General features: G+C 40.9%; 1 protein-coding gene across 1 annotated transcript; it reads right to left on the bottom strand.

The window, feature by feature from the left end:
- Window positions 1-24,654, bottom strand: RBL1 (retinoblastoma-like 1). Its single transcript, XM_009886327.1, has 21 exons — window positions 24,548-24,654; window positions 23,367-23,567; window positions 22,339-22,403; window positions 22,123-22,251; window positions 21,849-22,009; window positions 21,040-21,089; window positions 19,093-19,279; window positions 17,463-17,629; window positions 15,101-15,213; window positions 14,434-14,537; window positions 13,729-13,866; window positions 11,851-12,015; window positions 10,160-10,295; window positions 8,425-8,690; window positions 7,392-7,517; window positions 5,567-5,743; window positions 4,021-4,092; window positions 3,746-3,830; window positions 1,888-2,054; window positions 516-680; window positions 1-268 (listed from the first exon to the last, which is right to left on the bottom strand). Exons 1-21 carry the CDS (start codon window positions 24,598-24,600, stop codon window positions 98-100), a joined length of 2,898 nt encoding a protein of 965 aa, XP_009884629.1. The 5' UTR covers window positions 24,601-24,654; the 3' UTR covers window positions 1-97.
- Between the last annotated feature and the right edge of the window lie 6 nt (window positions 24,655-24,660).

Genomic DNA, 24,660 nt, shown 5'->3' with positions numbered 1-24,660 from the left:
AAACTTGGCAGTTGTCTGTATACAAAAACAAGAAATAAAGCTGTTGCACTATTTATCTGACTCCAGAGCTTTTAGATCCCACAGAAAACCAGCAGTTTTAATGATTTGCTCTTTCACTGACAACATCCTGGAGACGTTTAAGTAGAACATCATCATTTTCCTGGCAGAGTCGCTTCGTAGGGGATTCAGTGTCACTATCAATTGTTATTGCTCGTTTCTTACTCCTGTGTTCACCTTGTTTTATCATATTGTTGATGTCCTTCAAACTCTGCGATCAAGATAAAAGAAATCATGAGTTACTACAAATCCATTTCAAACTTGCTCTGGTTTTCAGTTACCTGAGAACACAAAGTTATTCTGAACCTCTGTGCTGAGTGAGTGATGGATTCTACATGAAGAATTCCACCCTTCACCACAAACTGAAAGACTAGCTCAATGAAACCTCAACACATCCTAATGAGGAGATTAATTAAACCTCTCTCAAATTGACCCCTTTCAGCCTTTTTGCCTTCTACCTTGGAAGGGCTCCCGTTAAATTTATAGAGTAGTGCAGTCCGAGGTGTCAAGCAGGCACCATTCTTGTGAGGTGAAACATAAACAGAGTGCTGTTGAGAGATCCGTCGAGGTGACGCTGGCTGTTGCCTAACGTTGGGGAACGGAGACAAGGGAGGGGCTTCCATCTGTAAGAGAGAACAAATTTGGATAAGAGCTGAATCAGAAGATATTTAAAAGCAGGAACTTCACAGAAGGAAAGATTAATACACTTCCAGGTCTTCTTTAGAAGATTTTATCCTGTAACAGTTAAACAACATATCAAGTAGCCACCAAACAACAGAACAAATTTATTTTCCAAATGCTCCACAGGCATCTTGTTTGGTTTTAGAAAGAAGAGAGCAGCTTGGTGCTATTTGGAGACTGAATACTAAAAACTGCTGTAACAAAGATAGGCGAGTTGTCAGGCACAGGGATAACGCCTTCCAAGGGGCAAAATAAACGTGACACCATTACAGGGGATATCCTAACCTTCTCCTAGGAGGGAGAGAATTTTAGCACTGCTTCACCAAGGTCCCTCTGCCTGGGGGTGCTGCATCCCCCCAGCATCCCAGTGCCCACCACCCCAGCAAGGCCAGCACAAGCACCCAGCAGTGCCAAGGCGAGGGCTGAGGCCATCTGTGGGGCTGGGGCAGATGCCCGGCGCTGTGCACAGACCCCCTCCGCACCAGGAAGGCTCTTGTCCTCGCTGCTGGCATGACTTTACCCAGCAACACAAACAGGGCAGTCAGTGCTGGTGTGATGGGCTGGGAGATGTCGGGGCTCCCCCATATAAGACATCACCTTCCTGGGGCTGCCTTAGCCAGAAGGTTTCCTAGATTCTGTGCTCGTTTTTCCTCACTGCAGCATCTCCCAGGGACCGGCTCCTGCCAAGTGATTTACCAGGCAGTAGAGGGGAGGGGATGGAGCCAGACTCCGTCGCTTGTAGGGAGCTATTTAAACCGATGCCACATCAAAGCTTTTCACAAAGCCAGACTGGACAAGGCTTTGAGCGACCTGGCCTAGTGGGAGGTGTCCCTGCCCAGGGTAGGGGGGGGTGGGGATGGAACTCGATGATCTTTAAGGTCTTTTCCAACCCAACCCATTCTATGATTTGAGCAAATGGGAGTTGCATCAATATAAAAAAAGCTAAAATTGGGGTTGTAAACTGAACTGCATCTCCATTTATACTCTTAAAGGGCTGTTAAAGCACGTCCTCATACCATCACTTAGAACTATCTGACTTCTGTAACCACACCAGGTGAATAACAGAACAAAATCAACATGTTTAACTGTCAGGAAAAATGACTCCGTCGGGTTATTATATAAAGCAAAATTCCCAAATACTTTACTTACTACATGATCCTGGTTCGTGATATCATACTTTAGTGCAAAAGATTTTACTCTTCCTACGTAGACGGCATTGTAAAATTTAATAAGATCTCCTCTCTCCTCTGTTCCCGACTCATTGGAATTTTCTGCTGCAGATCGCCCCGAGGAACTGCCAGTTTTCACAGATGAGTCTAACAATAAGAGAGAGCTTCAGCTTTCAGAAACACAGTATCAGCAAACTGGGCACTTCAGTTTCAAACTTAAAATATCCTACTGACAAGAACTCATCTATAAATTGACTTGTAAATGAGATGAATTAAAGCAATGTGTTTCAGACAGTGGCAGGGTGTGCTGTAGGAGGTTATGAACATTAGGAGGAGCTACAAACCACTGCTAGCAGGCTAGGGGATTATGGCTAAACAGGCCAACAGGAATCTTTATTCCAAACTTGGAAATAGCTGTAGCAAGAAAATCATAGCACAATTGACCCCTTTCCTTTTCCCATGCTTATTTTGGGAGTGGTACAAAGCCATTTGTTGTTCTTAAAACTAAGTTGTAAGCAGTCTGACAGTCCCCAGCTTTTAGCTTCTGTGAAAGTTTCTAGCGATCAGCTGGCAAAGAATAGCTTTGTGCTCAACTCCTGCCTGCTGCAAGGAAGCCATGGCACCATTTGTTCAGGTGTATTACGAAACGGCTGTCCAGTGGAAAAAGCTGCAGCCACACAGCAAGTACATTTCTGTTAATGTTCTCTCTCCGCCAATTAAGCTGGGCTGCAACTGAATACAACCTTCTATATTTCATCCTCTGTACTGTTTACTGCCAAGTAGAACAGGACAACACAGAATAAAGCCTCTTGCAATCAGTACACTATGAGACAAACATCAAAAATTCCAGCTGATAGTGCGTCTGCCTTGTGCCACAGCACAAGCACATGTTCCTGTAAGCTGGTGTCAAAACAGCAAGAGTCAATACTACAGAAAGGAGACATGAATCTATTAACCGAAGAAAAAGTCTGGCAGGAAAAGCAACTGAAGAACTTTGTAACCAAGTGCATTTGTTTGACAAAGCACCAGAGCCACTTCAGATGCTCTACGACATCCAAGAACTGTGGAGCTGTTAGATAGGATGCTGAACCTACAGGAGATCATCACTTTCCTGGACCCTAGTGGAAACCTCAAAAGGCATTTAAAAAATTAACACTAGTTCTAGCAGCTGAATTCCACCCACAGTGGGAATTTACCACATGGAACAGTATTCTAAATTTCTGCATGTGTCATGGCTGCAGATCTGCTCTGCTCATGGGTTCCCACATGGGCTTGTGATCTCTCTGTTTCCTGACACGTCACAATTTTCATGCTTTTCTCAAATACGACTCTTGTCCCTCTTCTCCTCTAACCCAGAGCAAAGAAACTATCAACTATTTAAAAGAAACCTGAATATAAGTAAATGGTGGTCTTAGAGTCACCATTTTTATTTTTCTGAAACAAGTTCTCCCAATTTAAGCCTTCAGGATAGGTGATGTTAAGAAAAAAAACCCTGTCATAATATTCCAGGTACTGTTCACCTTTTTTTGTTAACCGGCATTGCTGTCCAGGAAGAACTACAATACCACTGACACACTAAGGAAACACCTCAACCTCGAGCAACCAAATTTAAGGAAACAAAATGAGACTTTTTTTTCATATAGGAAGCATATTTTCCATATCTAAAACACAGGAGGGCTACTGACAAGATTAATTCTTTCCCAACAATACATTTATTTTTCTTTAATACATTTAAAACTTTAAAGCTCACTTCACTTCTCCTTATTACTCAATAGTTCGGTTCTTTAAAAGCATACAAGTACATTTTTAAAAACAGCAGCTTACTTTACTGTACCTACCTTCTGTCATCTCCACATCTTGGTTTGCATTTTTGTCCAATAGGACATCAGTCGAAATATTTCTCAACAAGACACTCCTATAAACCTAGAGGACACCGGGGAAAAAACACTCTTGTCAAGGGAAACAAGGAAGTCAGAAGACTAGATGAAATCCACGTGAATAAGAATGAATGTAACACTGAAGAGGACTTGACTTCGCCTTTATCAGTATAAACATTTGAAAAGGCACTGCTATCTGAGATTTACAAAAAGGAAAGGCAATACTATTTACTCACATGGCTGTTGGCTTGTGGCTGATTTCTGTAACTTTTCATTATGTCCTGAAAAGTTCTTTCCTCTTTGGTTACCTGGAAAAGAAAAGGCTATTGAAGACCAAGTGCAAGCAGCAAGGTTGGGCTGCTCAGGTCCAGTCTATTCAATTAGCTTCCGTTAGCTTTTTCATCAGTATTCTACTACAAATTAGTTCTGGTGACGAGAATATGAAAAACCAAGCATTTTTCTTGCTTAGGCATTCCTTGTTTCTTAGCTACTAAAGCCATTTGTTGCTTATGATGCTTAGGAGTTATTCCTTTTCCAACTTTTCTTCTAGTGACACTAAAAATTAAAGAAGGGAAATATTAAGTCAAAAATGTATTTGTAAATTTGAAAACTGGACCCCTTAGCTTTTCTAACCAGAGAGAGAGGAAATCGTGAACAAAACCCTAGGCAGATATATACACATGTGCAATTTCGGCTTTCTTCAGTACTCCAAAATAGCTCATTTCTTAAAGGACTCTGTTTTTCAGCCATGCATCTGGAATTTTAAGAGCAGACGAGCAACAATCTTTGCAGTGGGAACCAGGAGAGAATGGATCAAGGTCTCTGGCTAAAATGTCAGGTCTCACATTGCACTGGAGACAGCACTCAGAAGACTATTAAAAAAAACCAAAACAACAACAAACAGAACAACTGAAAAACTACATGATAAAATACAGAGTACTGACTATTCAATGGTTCTGCTTTCCTACAGCTATTGGTATCAATGTCAAATGAGCCCAAGCTACGCAACAGTTAAGAGCACAGGTAGTCACAATTTCAACATCAGTTTTCCTCCACAGACAATGTTCCTCTTCATTTGTCCTTCTCAAGAAAAGATAATCCATGCCCAATATTTTAGACTAGCCTAGCTTACTTTCACTTTCCTGAGTCTGTGTCCAAATCAGACCTGACGGCCATTGTAACCATCAGCTCTCAAATCTGAGTGAAATCAATATTCCAGTTTCATAATCCAACTTTACAACACCTTAAACCAATGCTGGCAAATTGATTAAGAAATTAAGAAGCACAAGTAACAGGCAACCAGCTCAATTCTTCAGCCTGAAACTTCAAAAGCTAGGAGGGTTTTTGTGGAATAGAAACTTTCCATACATACATAAGGTTGTGAGCACCAGCATAATTTTGTAACTGTAATGGCATTTTTAGTTCAGATTACACAGATCAGGAAGATAACGAACAAGATAGAAAACACAAATATGGGGCAGCGAGACCTCACGCTGCTTTGTGACCAGTGCTGACCAGTGCCCTATGCTGACTAGTGCTTATTGTAATTGAGCTCAGGATGACAAGAAAAATCTTCCCTTAACCAACTGGCTGGTTGGTGGGAACTTTTAAGATTACGCAAGAGAAGGAAAAAGTATACTGGGACTTCACTTCTTGGAAGGACTTCTTTTCCTTCCCTCCAGTAATTTGACACGAATAAAGCAATCAAATTGTAAAATGCGACCACAATTTACATTTTAAATTGACATAAAATTCCTTGAATTTCTTAAAACTACATGTTACCTTTGCCATGATATAAAAGGCACAGAGGAGGAGCTGGTCCAAATGCCTGTCCTTCATTAGATCAGCACAATGAACCAATGTGAATTCAAAGCATGTCCATATCTTCCTGCGCAAGTCATTGGAAACATCCAATTTTAAGCACAGATCACGCAAGCGTACACTTGCCAGATGATAAACCTGCAAGAAAAAGACACACAGTAAAGAGTCATGCCAAACGAGCTTAACCTAGTATGGAAAAACAAAAGTTCTCAAAGCAGAGCTGTTCTATATTTGAATCGTTTGTTTCTGCAAAATTCCCCCCTCCCCCCAAGACAATGTCTTCAAAGACTAAGTTGTCAGCTCTGTTCAGATGTTGGCTCTCTCTTGCTTATGGGAAAACCACTTCAAAACATTATGAGTATAGCTTCTTTACTGTATCACTCATTCACTATAATGGAACACTTCCAACAAGCACGAAGAAGGGACATACTTCAATTATGATTAAGTATAATCTTAGATTAGCAAACTGACAGATTTTTTTTTTTCGTTTTGATTACCAAAAATCTGTCTCAAAACTTGAAATAACTATCAAATGCAACATTAGCCTTCTTTCGTTTATTTCGGAAGCTCTCGCTTCATGGGTAGTAATTAGGCACATTCTTTATGTTGGAAAGCAGAACGAGTTCATTGCCTTTTCACTTGCTCTACTGAACAGGAACAAGAAAGGAAAGTAGGGAAAAACTCTCACTTTGAATATGATCACTGTAAATAGAAGGTCAAAATTTAAAGGCAAATTTAAGTGAAGATTCTAGTTCTCCTTCATAACTAAGAGGAATATGTTCCCTACACGTTTGTCAAACATATGGCTGCAGCTGCAGTATTATCCCCCAGCTGAGAGTAAAGCTTCCAAAATGCAGTCCAAGTTCACGCCTGTCAGCTGGCTATTAAATTCTTAATGCATTCTCAGAGAGAGAGACACACTGTCACTATCAAAGTTAAAGAACCAATAGCTCAGACACAGGATGTGCCTTACAAGTGTTTCCAGGAATTAGTTTCTGTATTAAGGTCTTAAAAGATTGTTCACTGTAGAATTCTGAAGATTTAAAATATAGAGACCCTAAAAGGGGAAAACCTCTGAAAATAACAGTAAACAAACTTTCTAATATTTTTGAGAGATTAATGCAGGCATATATATTATTTGCAGGCATTTAGGCCTTACACCTGCCTCCTCCAAAGAGCCCTCACACGCTCCCACATCAGAAATCAAAGCAACTAGAAACAAGCTGAAGTTTCTCTGAAGCACACTCAGTTCTTAACTTACCCCTTAAACCCTTTGTTATTTCAAGAAGTTCGTTCTTTCTAGAGACTTTTCGATAGTGTTATTCATCACTGCTTTCTGAGGCCCCATACCAGCAAGATCAGCACTACTCGGTAGACCTCAAAATTTCAAATCTCCAGATGCAGGATCCAAAACAGTGCAGTTCTGAATGAGCGAGGCACAGGAGAATGATCTCATTTCTGATATGTCTAACCCTCGCAAATGTGGGAGGCAGTAAAAATAGACAAGAGAAGTAAAAGCTACCAATACTTCTTAGGTAGTTATTTATAGAAGTTGCTAATTAAAAGAAAAAAAACCATGAAACTTCTCACGGGGAGAGGAAGGGGGAAAACTGGATTCTCTGCAATACTTGACATCTTTTCCCTTCTCCTCCCCAGTACATACGAACTGCTCATGCCAAAGGAGAGGTATGCGAAGACTGACAGGTAATGAAAACTGTACAAGGAGGCAAGTTTCAGCACAGCCACGAACAGAAGAAAAGCATGACTTCCTCGGAAGGACACTCACCTTTCTGTAAAACAAGGCCAAGGATCCCGTTTTCTTTGGTTTGCTCGCCGATGACAGATGTGCTTCGTGTGCTGAATTCACCTGAGGGTGGCAGGGAGCCTGAGCCTCCATTTTACACATCTGACCCAAATTCATGGAAATGGGTATCAATGTGATCCCACCCATTTCATTTGCAATACCTGGAGATGATATACAAATCCAGAAATAAACCATTTGCTCTCCTCATGCTGCAGAGTTAAACTGCAAATCAGAAATTCATTCACAAACATTTCATACTAAAGACATCTCATCCTTCTGCACTGCTAAAAAGACTCTTTGTCCCTCAGACTCTTCAGAAGTGATTAAAAATTACATTTCTGGTAATGCTTAAAGGAAAAACATGAATGTGAATGATCATTTCCAAAACTATCTGAAAGTACAACGTTTACAAGAAATCACAATTTCTGTAGTCAGTGTTCCACTCTTTTGGGGGAGGCGGGCATTCCTTTTTTTTTTTTTTTGTATTATTCTGTAAACCTGACAGCACGTTGTATACAGTCCTCATTTGTTTCCTCAGTAGTCAAATTCTCTTACTGAAAGTTTCCTTGAATATGAAAAGTGGAGGTTTCTTTTTTCATCTTTATCTATGGACCCAGTTTTTAAATTAAAAAAGGCTATAAACTTATTTGTCGTGTATTATTTTCAGAAATATTTGAGCATCACCCAACTTCAACAAAACAAAAATCCCCCGCTATTTTGCTAATATTAATATGTAGCACTTATCCAGAAATTCCAGAGCCTTTTAATATTATGAGACCAAAGTTAAGACAAACAGTAGTAAATCATTATTGGAGCTGAGAACCAAAGCATTGCTTAGTTTGTGGTGAGATGTCAGTATAAACTTTATCATAAAAAAAAAAGCTTAAGTGATATATGTTCTTTTAAAAAGAAAAAGCGATATGTGTTCAAGATGCATGGTCGGTCTAAGCAGATCTTAAGAGCAAGCAAAACATTTAGAGAAAAAATGAAAAAAAGAATGAGAAGAATTCATACCATGCAGCGGGATAGTAACCTTCTGTCCCGTTTTTCCCGGTACTGTAGCAGTTGTCATGGTCAGTACTGTTTGACCAGGAGAAACGGACACATTTTCAGCAGCAATGCTTGATGCTGGAGCAATTGTCAACTTAGTTCTTTCAGTTAAAATTTTTTCCATCTGCATTTCTTTGGGGCTGTCATCTCCAAAGAGCCTTCTCTTGGCACTTCCAGCTGTAGGAGAACTGTAGCGCTCATGAACAGAGATTGGTGACAACGGCTGCATGTCTAGTGTGCAAAGGAGGGAAAAAAAGCAACCTGAAGAGGAGCAGCTTAATAGGAATACTTCTCCACAGGAGGTGAAAAGGCTTAACTTCAAACTACAAAACCGGAGCACAAGAAATCACTTCTAGTTAAGAACTAATCTCACAGTTCACTGTTCCTAGGCAATACGAACAAGGATTACAGATACTCACTCCAGTCTGCTTTGCAGATTAGTAATATCTGCAAGTGCTATTCCTCTGAACACATTCCTCTACAGGAACACTGACCACATTCCCTGGATATACTGTCTTCTGTATATTGTGGCTTTTAAACTCTCTCTAAACTAAGCCCAGCCAAAAGCCTCCACCCTGATCCACCCCTGGTTCCTCTCAGGCTTTTCTGTTGCTTTCAAACATTTGCTCCCACAGTAAGACTGAAGTACACAATACTAATTTAAAGGCTTTTTGCATTTCTGCTGATGTCTGCTAGCCACTTATAAGGATACCAGTGACAGCAGTTTCCTATTTCCCACGAAGCAGAAACCTTTTGGACAACTGGCCAGGTAAGACTGGTTTGAGACCTTGCTTCTAACTCTGCCAGGATGGTTTTCTTGGTACTAGGGGCAAATAAACATTTCCAGTCCCCACCATTTTCCATCTGAAGTCATGGGGAGTGTCTGGTACCAGATTCACATATACAAGATAAAGTCTCACTCAGCCCAACCCATATATAAGACACCATCTCCAAGTTGCCCTCCCTTCCATCAAACAACTAACCATAACATCTACAGCAACTGCTTATACATCTCTTTCCTAATGAGCATTTAAAAAACAAAAACCAAACAGTCTTGTAATGCAATTTGCCAGACAAACGCAAAAGGAGACATCACACCACTAATCAGTCCATAGTGCACCAGCAAGAACCTATGGACTATTGTTTGGGATTCAAGAAAAGCAGCAATTCCTAACTAGGGAAGTACAGCAAACCAACAGCAGTGCTGCCATCGCCTCGTCACCCTCACTGTCACAAGACAGCTCTGTGCAATACCCAGGAATCTGCGAAGAGCAAGGCAGTAGTTCTTCAGAGGAAGGAATACTGCAGACACCATATTGTCCTTTCCTTCTGTAGGAAGGAGGAATAAATACAACTCTGTCATTCAATTTAAAAATGTCACCTAAAATCTGGAAAGATCTGAACAGCAAAGGACAACAATCCATCAGATGACATCCCACCCAGAGTAGGGTAACCCTCACATCAAAACAGTGGCAAAACCTGCTCCAGTTCAGAAGTGACACATTATCCCCCATGTCTGCTGCCAGTAAGGCACAGCAATGGTTTGACTGGATGCATCTAGACTTTCCCCTGATCAAATAAGAGGCTTCACAATTCTGAATGCTTAACTCAGATTCAAGATTGCTTTTTGCAATTATAAAGTCTAAACCCCCTCTCCCCAAATTCACACATTCAAATAATATCAGAAACCTTGAACGTACCCCGTCTTAAACTCCCACCAAGATCTGTCCGAACCTCTTTCACTCGAGGATGAATTATAGGAGATATTGGCATCATAGGCAAATGCCCAAGGCCGCTTCCTCCATTGCTTGCTTCAAAATTACTGGGAAATATTACCTGAGAAAGAAATGTCAGTGTAAGATAACAAATAGATTTCCCTTCGTGTTGATCTATTAATAGAAGATTTTCTGCAGCAGATGTCTCACTTGAGAGGTTTTCTGTATAAAAAAACCAAAAGTTTTTGGTTTTTAAAAGGGAAAAAAGGAAGACAGGCCAGTCAGTCTCACCTCTGTGGCCAGGAGGATCATGGAGCAGATCCTCCTGGAAACTATGCAAAGGCACATAGAAAATAAGGACGTGATTGGTGACAGCCAACATGGCTTCATTAAGGCCAAATTGTGTCTGACAAATTTTGTGGCCTTCTACACCACCATTACAGCATTGGTGGATAAGAGAAGAGCAACTGACATCTACCTGCATATGTGCAAAGCATTTGACACTGTACCACATGCCATCCTGGTCTCTAAATTGGAGAGACATGGATTTGACTGATGGACCGCTCAGTGGATAAGGAATTGGCTGGATGGCCGCATTCAAAGAGTTGTGGTCACTGGCTCCACGTCCAAGTGGCAACCAGTAATGAGAGGCATTCCTCAGGGGTCGGTACTGGGACCACTGCTCTTTAACATGTTTGTGGGCAACATGGACAGTGGGATGGGGTGCACCCTCAGCAAGTTTATCAACAACACCAAGCTGTGAGGTGCAGTCAACATGCTGAAGGGGAGGGATGCCATCCAGAGGGACCTGGGCAGGCTGGAGAGGTGGGCCCATGCCAACCTCAGGAATTTCAACAAGGCCAAGTGCAAGGTCCAACATCTGGGTCGGGGAAATCCCAAGCACAAATACAGGCTTGGCGGAGAATGGATCAAAAGCAGCCCTGAGAAGGACTTGGGGGTGCTGGTTGATGAGAACTCACATGACCCAACACAACACGCTCACAGAAAGCCACCAGCACCCCAGGCTGCATCCCCAGCAGCGTGGCCAGCAGGGCGAGGGGGGATTGTGCCCCTCTGCTGCGCTCTGCTCTGGGGAGACCCCCCTGCAGTGCTGCCTCCAGCTCGTGAGGTCCCAACAGCAGAAGGACACAGAGCTGTTGGAGCGGGGCCAGAGGAGGCCCCGGAGATGCTGGGAGGGCTGGAGGCCCTCTGCTGGGAGGGCAGGCTGGGAGAGTTGGGGGGGTTCAGCCTGGAGAAGACAAGGCTCCAGGGAGACCTCAGAGCCCCTTCTGGAGCCCCTTTAGGCACTGGAAAAGCAGGGGAGGGACTCTTGATCAGGGAGGGGAGCCATGGGATGAGGGGGAACGGTTTTAAAGTCAAAGGGGAGATTTAGATGAAATATTAGGAAGAAATTCTGTACTGCAAGGGTGGCAAGGCACTGGGGCAGGTTGCCCCGAGAAGCTGTGGCTGCCCCATCCCTGGAGGTGTTCAAGGCCAGGTTGGACGGGGCTTGGAGCAACCTGGGCTGGTGGGAGGTGTCCCTGCCCAGGGCAGGGGGGTGGGAAGTACATGATCTTTAAGGTCACTTCCAAGTCTAACCATTCTGCGATTCTAAGAAAAACAACAGTAAGAAAAAGAACATGAATTTCCTAATAAGAGGAAAACAGGTAACATACTTCTTCACAGGTTGGGACTTTGTTTTCTGAGGCTTGGAGGGCATTCCAGAGTGCTGAGTCCCGAGTCCAGGCGAGACTCTCAAGAATTTGTTCCTCAATGCTGTTGAGGTGCTTCACCATGTCTCTGGAAAGTCCCTCCTCAGACCGAATCAGTACTTCAATTACCTAACGGTAACAAGACACACACACAAAAGCAAAACCATATTGTTCATGCTTACCACTATGAAACCATCATTTGTTTCAGGCTCCTGTTTGAAACGTCTCTTCATCATAGAATGCTCCAGCCTCCTCCTCACATCTTAATCTTCCCCAACCCTCTTTTGATCCCTCTTTTTTTAACCCCCTTTCCCAAAGCCAATCCAGGAGTTGGAAATGGACAGATGTCACATCAATGCAGAATAACCCACTCCCAGGGGTATTTTTTTTTTTTTCCAAGGCACTCTCTTGCCATCACTAAGCAGGTACAGAATGAAAGCACTAAGCACATGCACCGCTCATCCAGCAGGTGCACGCGTATCTAGAAAGACATTAGCAGGTTTATCTGCTTAGGCTGCGTGTGTGAGAGCCCAGCATTTAAGCTTTCCCTCCTTTCAAACTAGCAGCTCATAATGAAAAGGGTTGAAAACTACTGTTTTAAAATTTCTGTTAAGAAAAGGCTAGAACCCTTAACATGTACACATCTGGGTTGAAAAGAGTCAAAAGGCCTCTTGAAATAGCAGACTCCGCCCCTATGCTCCAACTCAAGATCCACTTTACTTATGTTACTTCTGACTCAGGAATGTTCAGCCTATTTTTCTAAAGCTCCAAAGATGGAAATGCCGTAAAACTTCCCTGGATGACTTATTGATATGTTTATTTATTTATACTACAGAAACTAAGCACCCAAAGAACACAGCTACAAATGGCACCAGTGGCATAATAAATATTGGCTGTCTCGTGCAAAGTCTTTGTGATGGCAATTTTTTTTTTTCAAGTAAGAGTGATGCAGAACATACACTGAATAGCAAATAAAATTCAAACCAAATGTAAATCTGTTCCACAAAGTTGGATCTGTACCAGCGCATCTGGTATTGACACATGCAGGCTACCAACAGCCACAGCAATATTGGCAGATTTGTTTCAGTTTCACTACTGCCCAACATCTGAGGATTAAAGGAGGAAGAAGGGAGAACAGAATATAAAACAGCTTTCCCAAAGGGTTCCATTTTTTTTGGTTGTTACCATCAAAACAGAACTACTTCTGATTTACTCAGGGCTAACAGCAGTAAGCTGTTATGTATCTAGTAAAAACAGGAGGCATACGGTTAAATGATAAAAGGATCAAACAAGTCAAAGAGCAGAAATGACATTGGAGGCAAGGGAGAATGAGGTTAAAAAAAAACCAGCAAAAATTGAGAATACCCAGAAAAAGAGATTTTATCTTCCGTTATACAAAACAAAACAGAGAAAACAAGAAAATTAAACGAAGCAAGCCTGTGATAAGTAGTAGTAGCCAGAGGCAACAAAAAATATTATTGCTATTTTATGACTAATAAGCAGAAGTATAGCTTGCAGTCAACAAATATGATCAAAATATATGCTTGAATGCTTTAGTCTACTAGAAGTGTGCATATATTAAGAACTAAAAGTTGATCAGCAGCACATTACAGTTAAGTACCATTTACAAAATGGTTTTCTTGCTTGAAATTTCAGCTTTGACTCCAGCATTACACATTCCAGGTAATACATTTAAGGACAGCCAGACTTTAGAATAGGCATATTACACATTAACATCAGTCCCTCTCCTACCTGAGTACCTAGGAAGGAAGAGCATCATCCTTTAAAACTGTAACATCCCATTTTTAATGCAGATCCAGTCCTAAAACAGTATTTATTTACCTTATAGAAATAGAATGGCCTGAGGTCAAGAACTTCAATGATCCAGGGAAAGGTACGAGGTGAGCTATACGCGAAAAGCACGATCTCCAAGCAGCATGCCATGAGAGAACGGTGAAAGACATCTTGTTCCAAGAGAGCCTAAAGAGATTACAGAAAATGTCAATGATTTGAGGTTTGGGAAACAGAGGTTTGAATTTTGTGGCACTAATACTACATAGCTTATTGCTGGAGAGAATAGCTACTGCTTTTTTCCCCGACTTCCCCAATCTCCTCTTTTTACAGGGAAGTTTAGAATGGTAAAGACTAGAAGTAGACTAACAGTGCCAGAACAATTACATTTTTCATACTACAGCCAAATGAATTGGCGTCCTTACTGTGAATCACAAAGCACAGCAAATGCATTGTTGTCCAAAATGAAGTACTGATATCGTTAATTAGATAAAGAGGAGAATAACAGTTATCTGTCCATGAAGTCACGATGCTAGAAGGCAACACAACTTAAGATGGTTAGCTATGCCAGAATTATACCATTTTTAATAGCAGTAAAACCTACATTTCGGCACCTCCCATATATTTCCCTTTTAATTTTAGCAGTATACACAGACTGCTTTACTGCACACTGCTCTGTTCTGGAACTGTCTGAGGAGAACCCTGTAGAAAGGGTTAAAAAAAGTTTTTCTCCTTGTTTGCCAGTTCTTTACTTACAGTCAGATCCTTCCCATGTAGTCTTCGTGTTTCTTGCACCATTATAGTCTCCAAGATTTTATAGTACAAGATCTCTGCCAGTTTTAATCTGTTTACAGCAAAATCTGAAATTGAAAACCAAAGATGAAGCCCAACACCATTTGCAGAAATGGTGTGAAGACTAAATTGACCAGTTCTTGTCCTTCTCTAAGAAAACAGTGCATATGCGCGTATGTATAGACTTTGCAAATCAAAAAAGTATGTTCAGAAATCCACTAGTCACAAGAACATCATAAAATTCCAGAAACGTTTTAAAGGATATTAATTTAATATTTCTAATGATGTAATTTTGCAGACGGTTGTAAAAATAGTTTTCCTATTTGTATTGTTTCCTTTAAATTTTAAATCTAAGAAAAATGCAAGTTCACAATTTTTCTTAAGAGGTGCTATAGTTTCAACGCTCTCTTGGTTATCTCATTTTGAACTGCAACTTTGGTCTTAGTCTGTAATAAGGTCTGTAATAAAAATTCTTTCCAGCGTTCTGTTTGACAGCAACAGTTTTCTGTTTGGATATGTACTGGGTTAAAAACAGCTCCACTACATTAAATACCTAGACAGTAACATATGTAGGCATGCCCTTTGCCCTGGTTTAATATTTTGAAACATCCCGTGCATTGCATGTCCATACCTATATGAGATCCTGGCTGCTCATCTGTTGATTGAGTGTAGCTGCGACAGAATGTCTCACCTATTTCTTTCACTCTGCTCAGAATGCTTTCCATAGGGCTGCGTGCACAAGACCTGAAGCAGAACGCAAAGAGAAAGCCTCGTTTGCATAAATAAACATCCAGTTTAAAAAAAAAAACCTCAAAAACCAATAAAAAATACCACCCAAATAAAAAGAGAGGCTAGTTACACTGAGCTTTTCTCATCAGGCAATAACATGTATTAACACAGAGAACAGAAGAAAACATAAAACATACAGAAATACTGTTTCCTTTTTTCCTTTCCTAACAGAGTTAAGAGAGGCTATGTAGATTTTGGAACAAATGCAGGAGAAAGCAAGAGCTACAGCAGCACACTCAGGGGAAAAACATATGTACTAGGAGCAAGGTAGTAGGAAGGATGCTACAACAGGCAACCAAACGCATCCGTGAGACCACACAAACCAGGTTTGAGGGAGTACAGGAAAGCTTTCGAAGTGAAGAGGCAGCATCTTTCCAAAAATACCTTATTTGCTAGCAAGGCAGAAAGGAACTGATGAACTCCACACAGTCACTATCATAAAAACGGGCCCGAGAATCTCTGTCTGTAGGTGCTCTTTCCAAATGTTGCCAGATTTCCCAGCAATTCTGTACTAGAGGACAGTGGCTTGTGACTAGTGTCAAATTAAGACACTAAACTATTTTGAAAAGCTAGCATTGAAATAAACTGAGGTTTCATTGAACAAAGCCTTCTAATGAATTCCATAGTTATGTTTCCAAGGAATTTTAATTTGAAAGAGAAAGTATTCAAAAGCAGAGGATATTACACACAGTCCAAAACACAGTTCTTTCCATTTCTCCTAATCAGACAGTACATATCCTAGCGCTTGATGAACTCATGTCCAAGATGAGCAAAGTACTCAACACATTTCTTGTCAGAGGTTTACTCAATTCTTTTCTCTGTTTTAATATTTACATCTTTCTTGACAGACTGGTCTATTACTTGAACAAACACATTTTTATTAGATATTGCAGACACATAATGTTTTAATTGTGTAATATAAATAATATCAAATAGTCCTTAAAAACAAACAAACAAAGATTCAAAATAGACATGCATCTTGCTAGGCATTTGTAAACTTATAAGAACAAGTGCTAGGAAAACTTTCAAAATATACGTAACTTCAAAGATGAGAACTAAAGGTAATATATTTCATCTATTTATGAAGGTTGCTTTAAAAGAAGTTACTTTTGCACTTCAAATATTAAGTGTTAATACTAAATGTACATTCTGATTAACAAAAAAAATACCTGGAGACCTTACACTGTATTACAGCAAGGCCTTAATTTGCATGGATGTCAGGCAAACACCCAACAGCTTTACAGGTATTTACTATTAAATTATTCCTTTTTATGAGCTATGAAGCAACAGTGATCTACCTTTTACTGATGAACTATTTCGTTTATACTCATCTGCTTATGCACCAGCATTTTCACTACAGCCAGTGTGCAGTCACGCATCCAGGAGCCAAAAATATAGGTTGACTTATACAACTGGGACTCTGTCCCAGAACTGGTGACCATGAAAGACCGGGGTTGTGTTCAGTACTCACTGACTATGATGTCCCACTATCACACAGCCGCTAGAAGGGCTGAGCAAGAGACTTTCGGCTAGGAACACTCTAACTCCTGCTGGGACACCTGCCCTAGGACAGACATCACGGCTCGGGGAGGAAACCGATGAGCACACTCAGGGAACAGCCACCAGAGAAGTGGAAAACATGACTGCTGCTATAAAAGAGATCAGCATCGACAATAATCAGGGTCACTGCTAGGCTTATATATATGCTACAGTTTGATTAAGATATCCTGAAGTTGTATGAAGGAGAAATGGGGAGCCTTTAGGCTGCTTTTAGTCTTACCTTCCCAACTCTTTAAGGCAAAGATTATAACTCATTCACTGTAACATTTGCTTCCTCCACCAAAACCTCTGCCAACAGTTACCGCATTTTTAATTGAGCCACACTTATTTAAAATTTAAAAAACCCAACAACTAAAGAGGAAGTATTTGGCTTTCAAGCAAACAGCTAAATTAACGTTAGCAAAAACTGAAGCTGCGTTAATACCATGGTGGTGACAAGTCAGAGCAGGGGTGTGTATGTTCAACTACCATTCTCCAAAGATGAGATCATTTAGAAAACAGCTCTTTCAATCAGAAATAATATAGAAGCACAGACAGAAATATTCTGCACCAAACAAAGTGTCAAATATGAGCAAGAAAGCAGTCACAAGCGTAAAAAGACGAGTTTCCATTTGTATGAGAGCAGCTGCAGCGGAGTGACTTACTCAAAAATAGCTATAAGTTGTTCACTCGGTGCATTTTTCAATCCAGCCACAATGTTCTGCAACCGGCTCACGCTTTGCGTTGCTGAGGCAACAGGAGTGATGACAGCTTCTTTTTCTCGTAGGTATCTTCTTCCAGTCAGTGGAGTTGAAGGTGCAAATGACCTTTTCTGTCAGACAGAGAAAAATAATAAATAAAATCAGTCAACAGAACTCTTCCAAAAACCTTTTGAATGAGCACCTCCCGCAAAGTCACTCCAAAGATTAAAATGACCTGAAGGCTGCCATCAAACCTGACATCTCAGAACGGACTAAAAATTAAAGTTTTCCCAGGACTCCATAAATGCAAAATACAACAAATCTTCAGGCAGTCTAAAATTAACTCAAAGGGATTTTTTAAAATAAAATATAGGAAAATAAGACTTTACATCTTAAAGCCTGTAAATTCTTAAGCTCACTTGAATATTGAAAAATACAGGGCAAAAAAGAGAAAGCATACGCTGCCAGTCAAGAGTCCCCACCTGCATTAACAGGGCGACACAATGAGTACGTGGCAGAGCTGCCTCGGAGAGGGTCTCAGGAAAACGTTCTTAGTGAAACATGGTCCTGGTGGACCTAGAGCCTCCCCTTACCCAAAGGGGTATGGAGCACTGAGCAGGTGGAGCTGTGTCGACGCCCTCACCTATTTGTATCCTGCGTTCTGGCACGGGATGCAATAAAGTATTTGGTTTTGAATTATTAGAACAGACTACATTTTGAAGATACATGGCAAATAATGAGGAAAGGTTAAGCCTGCAGTCAGTATGCATAAATAGCAACGAGGTCTTTATCATACTAGAGAAACTGAAGTTCAAATTTGATAAACTCATTCCAAGCCCCTGTCTTTAATTTGCCTGAACATGAAATACACTTTTATTGGGGAGAAAAAGCTAAGCCGTACAATTCATTTACGCCAGCACTAGCACCTTGTAATAAGGTGCTTATTTTTTAATTGACATGTAAACCAAAGAGCATGTGGCTCTTTCCCACAGTCAGCACCATTTTTCCCCCTTTCCCCAAGTTTTAAAAGTAATCAAGTGTTTTCCCACATGCCAACTTCAATAAGTATATTTTTTAAACACAGTGAAACATTAACTCTGTTTAAAGGCTACTTTTTGTAGCCAAGAGCTACACTTTAATGGGTTTTATGTCTTGAATGTTATTTTCCACAGAACAATACATAAGTTGACTTTTCCTATCCTAAAAAATGAAAATATCGGGAAAACAAATAAATTAATCCAGCATAAAGGTTTTATGGTATTCTTATGCGGTATAAACGAAGTTTGAACAAAGCCGTAAGACCTATATATTTAGATCTTAACTACTTGTGGATTTTTCTTAGACAAAACCAGACTACACACATGGAAGTGCTCTCATCTTGTTTAAGGAATAGTTATTTACTAAATTCTGCAGGAAAGAAGACATCACCATTTCTCCTTAGCAAGACAGCATCCACTTAGCCTGCAAATTCTTCATCTTCCTCTCAGGAAGAAGTTCAAGAAATTCAAAGTTACCTCAGTGATTCAACTAGTGTATGACGATGTAAAAACTTGAGGCAGTACTTCAAGTGAGATCAACATGTTCAATGAATCACCTTTTCAAAATGCTGCTGAAGATGACACTCCACATGAGCTCTTGCTGCCGTTTTCCCTACTGGCACATCTGCAGGAAATTTTCGAGGAGTGCCAATCTCTTCTTCAGCATCAGCTCCGAGGAAAACTCTCTCATCAAAGTCACCCACTGTCAGAACGTACTCTTCATACTCTTTATTCAGTGCTTTGCTGAAAGAGAAGCCCAGGTTTTATATCAAAGGTTAAACCAGTGAAGAAACAAAAAAGGTTCCAGTGGAGCTAAGGTACAAACCCCAAATCAACGTGCGTTCAAAGTGTTTAATGCTTTCAGCAGCAGTGCTGCTTGTAAACCCAACTTCCCTACCCAAAGCGATCCATGGGCAGTTGTACCCGCCTTCCTTCGTACTAACACCTGCCCTGTTCCCTCGAAGACCCACTGCAGGGACTGTTCTTCCTCCTAAGTTACCGCCAACACTCAGCTCTCAGTAAGAAGAGGAAAAACACCCCTGCTTCCATCCCAGTTGCAAATAAACCAGTTTGGAAACACTCAACCGATCAGAGGTTAAATCTTTGTATACAGGGAGCACATTAGTGGTAGCTGCATTAAACTAGCTACATTTGATTTCTGCTTTTGCCACTCTATAGCCCATAATTTTCACAATGTACAGAGGAAGGGAAATCGAAGAGCTAGCCGCCTGCATTCAATTTCTAAAGTCACCACTGAGATATAATACCAAACAAATCCTTCACTTTCTTTATTCCAGCTAAGCCAATTGGAAAACAGGAACGATTAATCTCATGAAGGTTGCAAAACTTTAAATTTATACCTGGGAAGCAGAATTAAACTTTTGGATAAAAATCAGAAACAGCTCACATCAATAAATCGTGCCTGCATGTTTTTCATGATACCTGAATGCTACATGAAATATCTTTTGCCTGCAAACTGTCTTAGCAATTCAAGCCACCACTTAAGCATGTATATTAATGGAACATAACAATGTATTCATGATGCAAGCCATTCTGTGATCCCATAGAAAACTCGACTCTATCACGGATCCAACTTTCCCACATCTTTTAGAAAAAGTAAGTGTCTATGAAAATTTTGGACAAAGAAACTGACATGTTTCCTTTAGATGTCAAGCTACTTACAAAAGAACAGGGACTACTGTATCATTCCACATGACAGTATTATTAAAGTAATACCATTAATTTTTAAGTAGAAATACTAAGAGAAGTTCACTGCTTCAAATGGATCGCAGCAACACCATTTTATATTTAAATTTAAAGTGTTAGCTACATTGTTAAAACAATCAAGTCTTTGCTCAAAATTCTCAAAGCAAACCAACAAGCTGAAAACTCACCTTGCAAAAGCAAATTATTAGGTATTTTTGGAAATAGAAAAAAAACCTCCAAACTTCAAGGGATCCAGAACAAAGCAGCTGCTGTTCGTATTTGACATTTAAATTAGCTTTCAGTAGTGAACTTAAGTTTCTGAAACAACTGTACTTGCCTCCCACAGAAATGATTTACCTCTTTCTTTGTGGTTTTGCCATTGTTGCTTCTTTTCTTTTGAGCTGCGTTCACAGACTTCTACACTCAATTGGAGACTGATGAATTAATCTAAAGACTTCCCTACTCAGGTATAACATTTGATATGTGTATAGAAACACATCCGTGAAATTTGGAGTTGAGGTTTTGATTTGCATTAGATCACTCAAAGGCTACAGTTGCCATAAAATAAGGGCAAGCACCACAAAACCTGACATTAAGGAAGACACCCTGCAGCTGACCCCCTAACACCTCAGATCCAGAGAGCATTTCAGCCAGATAGCAGCTTTGATGGTCAACTAATTAAAAACCATTAATTATGGTAAGATAAAGGAACAGGAAAACCTCAGATTTAGCATTCAAAAGCCTGTATTTTAGAAATGCACCAAACCCCATGATTGAGAAGATAAGCTGTAACTTACTTATTTTCTGTAAAATTGCAAAGATCCAACAGACATTCTCCTTTTAAGATCTAAGAATAAAAAGCAGAAATATCTTACATAATAAAATCAAAACTGTTCCAACTCTAACAGTGTGAGGGCATGATGGTTTTAACCATAAAAGAAATGAGATTTAGGAGTATAACTACTTTTTTTTTTTTTTTTGCCTAGACCAAAGGACTACAACACCATTAGCAAAACAAACAGATGAGCACAAAGGCCAATTCTATCCAAGCTCTAGATGAACTCGCTCTTCAGAACCAGTACTGCTATTTAACATCTGTTCCACTGGGGGGTTAGGGACTGACCTGAGGAACCACTACACGGACACTTCCACACAGCTTGGAAAACATTTCCAGGATCAAAAACAGACAGAACAATTAGTACACCTGCAACCTCAACCTCTTTCTTCCAAAGCATTCTGCTCAACTCCAAGGCAAGCAATAGGACCCAGGCTATCGTGACAGTTATCCCACAAAATTATTTCACAATTAGATTACTTTTTTTTGCCTGAAGAAAACATTATTGTCCATGATTCTGTTTCACACTGCCAAGAAAGGAAAGCAAAGATTCTCCACTGACACAAAAAGCCAAAACACCAGGGACCTTACAGCACATGTTGTTAAAAGTCAAAGTACATTCTGCTCCTGCTAAAATACGCACAAAGAAACCCTGACCCAGCCCAAGTTCATTTCCCTTTTAGTACACTTTCCTGCAGAACCTGGTCAAGAATAGTCTCGACATCAGTCATCTGAGCGCTACCATGCATTCTTAAAACTAGGGAGATGTACCTTCCTATCAAACAGTTTTGAAATGTATGGTTTAAAGTAGTGTTCCTTTATTCCTTTTGCTTCTACTAAAAGCCCGTCATGCAGCTCACATAGTGTGGCAATGATGCAGGGAGGATCTTCAGAGGCTTTGATCTCTGTGGCATGGAATTCCGTTGGCAAGCCTGAGAACAAGGTGGGGGGGAAGAGAAAAAAAGACAAACAACCTTCAACTTCATTTAAAAAGGAACAAGAGAACAAAGCATATTTGATTTTAAATAACCTGTCCCCACCGTACCTTTAAATGATGGATTTAGCAAATCTCTTCTATTTGGACACAAAAGGGCATTTGCAAAAATCAGGTCCAAGCAGCACAGAAGCAAATGATAGGAATTTACTAAATCATCTCCAATCATACGGAAATTACCTTTAAGAGACAGCATATCACGTCAAGCAACACAAAAGACGTTCACAACTCAGAACGTATACAAACCAAGCAGTTAAGCGAGCCTACCCTTAGTGTACACAAAGAGAGTCCAGCAGAAGTTGAAGAGATCTTTAACACTGCACGGCATCCGTCTATCAATGAGGAAAAGCAGGGAGAGGTCAGTTATCGGTTCCAGGAAGCTGAGGCTTGTTTTACAGCAAGAATTTCATTCTGTTTCCTTGCTCAAAATAACAGTCGGAGCTGTTCTCTATCTTAATTTCACACTAAGGTACAATCTAAGCGACATGTCCTTATTTCAGCTTTCACTAACCAAGAGTCTCCTACCTCGCTCCCTGGAGCATTTTGCACAGCATCCCTGACCTTCTGACCCTTTTTTGAGCTAACAGCTGCCTTTGGCCTGTGACCCTGCACACGCTATTTTCCTGGTGTCACTTCTCTACCAGAATCCTTCCGCAGCTGCAGGCAGTGAGATGCCATGGGCTATATAAATTCCAATGATGTTTTTTCCCCAAATATTTTACGAAAGCATCAGTCACCCCTTCAAAACACGCAAACACAGCTTGTATTACAGCTCATCTGCTGAATTGCGTTTGGAGTAGAGATTATCCAAAACCATGGAGCTGGAAGACCAGGGAAGACATTATTGAAGACAGCCCACAGAGAAGCTAAAGCTGCGGTTACACTAATGAACGCGGCTCCCATGAAGGAACACTAACAGAACAGACCAACAAAATTTCTCCCAATACATAGCGATGCCCACAAAGCTACCTGCCACATGCGAAGGGCTGTAGCAGAAGTATCCTTTCTACCTGCAGAAAAGTGTCAGACATTCTCACCACGGGCCAGTTTCTGCATCTTACAGCAAATCACGTAAACAGCCAGCGGATGCAAAGCTCTGCTGATCCGAGCCGTCACCCATCAAGATCAGGGATGTTTCTGTATTCACTGCATGACAGAACCAAGGCCACAAAGAGGCCCTATCACTTCAGAACTTTACATAACTTTTCAAAGCACAAATAATGATCTTAATTTTTGTAAATCTATGTTAGGTATAGCCCTGTCCAGGGAAAAGTCACATTAAATCTCAAAAATACCTCTGCTTCCTGCTTCGCTGTGGTTTAGAAGTTTCTTCGTAAGGGTTTTGAAATACATCCAAAAATATTGGTTCAAACTTTTTGAAAATCACAGTTGACACTTCAAAATTTCTCTCCAGCCTCTCCACTCGCTCTCGGAATTCCTGTGGCAGATTTGACATGTCCATCCACTTCTTCATTTTGCTAAAAAACTGAATTAAACTTAAAAGAAAAAAGACAAGACAGCTTTGTTTTGAGCTTTATCTAACTTCCTTTATTCTGAATTTTTTTAAAAGCCAAAATGCAACATATGTGCTCCTAAACGACCAATTTGATTAATATATAGGTTTAACATTTATTTTGACAGACTCCCAAACGGTATATATTGTAAGCTTTTTGCTTTTTACCACTCTTTTTTCTCCTTGATTCTCTAAAGAGACACATAGGCATGTAAACACTGGTTTTATGTAAAGGCTGCCAGCCTAAGCTGTGTCAGCTAGAGAAGGGGCAGAAAGGAAAGAGCTCACACAGCCCTGTGCGTGTTGAAGGGGAGGCAGCAGAGGCAAGAAAACCATAAACAAGAGTCTATGCCCATCAGAGTTACCTACACAAAACCCCATTAACTATAGGCGTAATTACATTGGCAACCCCCCCTCTAGCAGCTCAGCCCAGAACAGGTCTCTCAGCAGAAGGAAAAGCACTCTGAGTTCTGTCACCTCAGGTCAGAGGTACAGCAGCAAGCGGAGCCACCTGCCAGAGAGCACCCATGGTTCTGAAATGTTTATGTGATGGCAGAGTTCTGCGTTCCCAGAACACCGCAGGACATTGCTGTCAGCAGCACATCTTGAAATATGGCCTAAATCCCGAGTCAGACACGAGTCTTGTCTGGATCGCTAACAGAACACTCAGAGGCCTTGTTTGTTTGTGTTTCAATTAACTACAAGAAGAACAAAATGAGTGGCGTAGGTGGAACAATTTTGGTCCAACGTGGGCGGTTTTTCAAAGGCTTGAAGTTGAAAATTACACATTTGCATCTTATTTCCATTTTTAACAAAAGAGGATTTATTGCTTTTCTACTGTTACCTCAGGACACGCGCTTTGCGGCACTTGGAGGCGTGAGAGAAGGAGGCCGTACCCGAATTACCAGCTTTAGGGGAGCAGCGGCAATTAGCCCCGGCAATTAGCAGCGCGGGGAAGCTCACCTGAGCCTGGCGGAGCGCAGGATCCTGGTCAGCGACACGCCGTTCCCCTCCATCAGGCCGCTCCCCACGGTGGGCACCAGGCTCTTGCGGCAGGCGACGTAGAGGGCGCAGGC

Source organism: Charadrius vociferus, unplaced genomic scaffold (genome assembly GCF_000708025.1).
Source record: "Charadrius vociferus isolate BGI_N301 unplaced genomic scaffold, ASM70802v2 scaffold225, whole genome shotgun sequence".
Classification (NCBI taxonomy): Eukaryota; Metazoa; Chordata; class Aves; order Charadriiformes; family Charadriidae; genus Charadrius; species Charadrius vociferus.
The sequence above is the reverse complement of the archived record's forward strand: the minus strand, read 5'-3'. Positions and strand labels throughout refer to the sequence as shown.

Bases quoted from the DNA above. Each gene is read 5' to 3' on its own strand.
- RBL1 (XM_009886327.1), bottom strand. From the start codon at position 24,600: ATGGAGGGGAACGGCGTGTCGCTGACCAGGATCCTGCGCTCCGCCAGG. The intron at 15,214-17,462 runs GTAAGTCACTCC...GTTCTGCTTCAG, and splicing joins CAACTTATAGCTATTTTTGA to GTCTTGTGCACGCAGCCCTA. The intron at 4,093-5,566 runs GTAACATGTAGT...TTTCTTTTCCAG, and splicing joins CCTTTTATATCATGGCAAAG to GTAACCAAAGAGGAAAGAAC.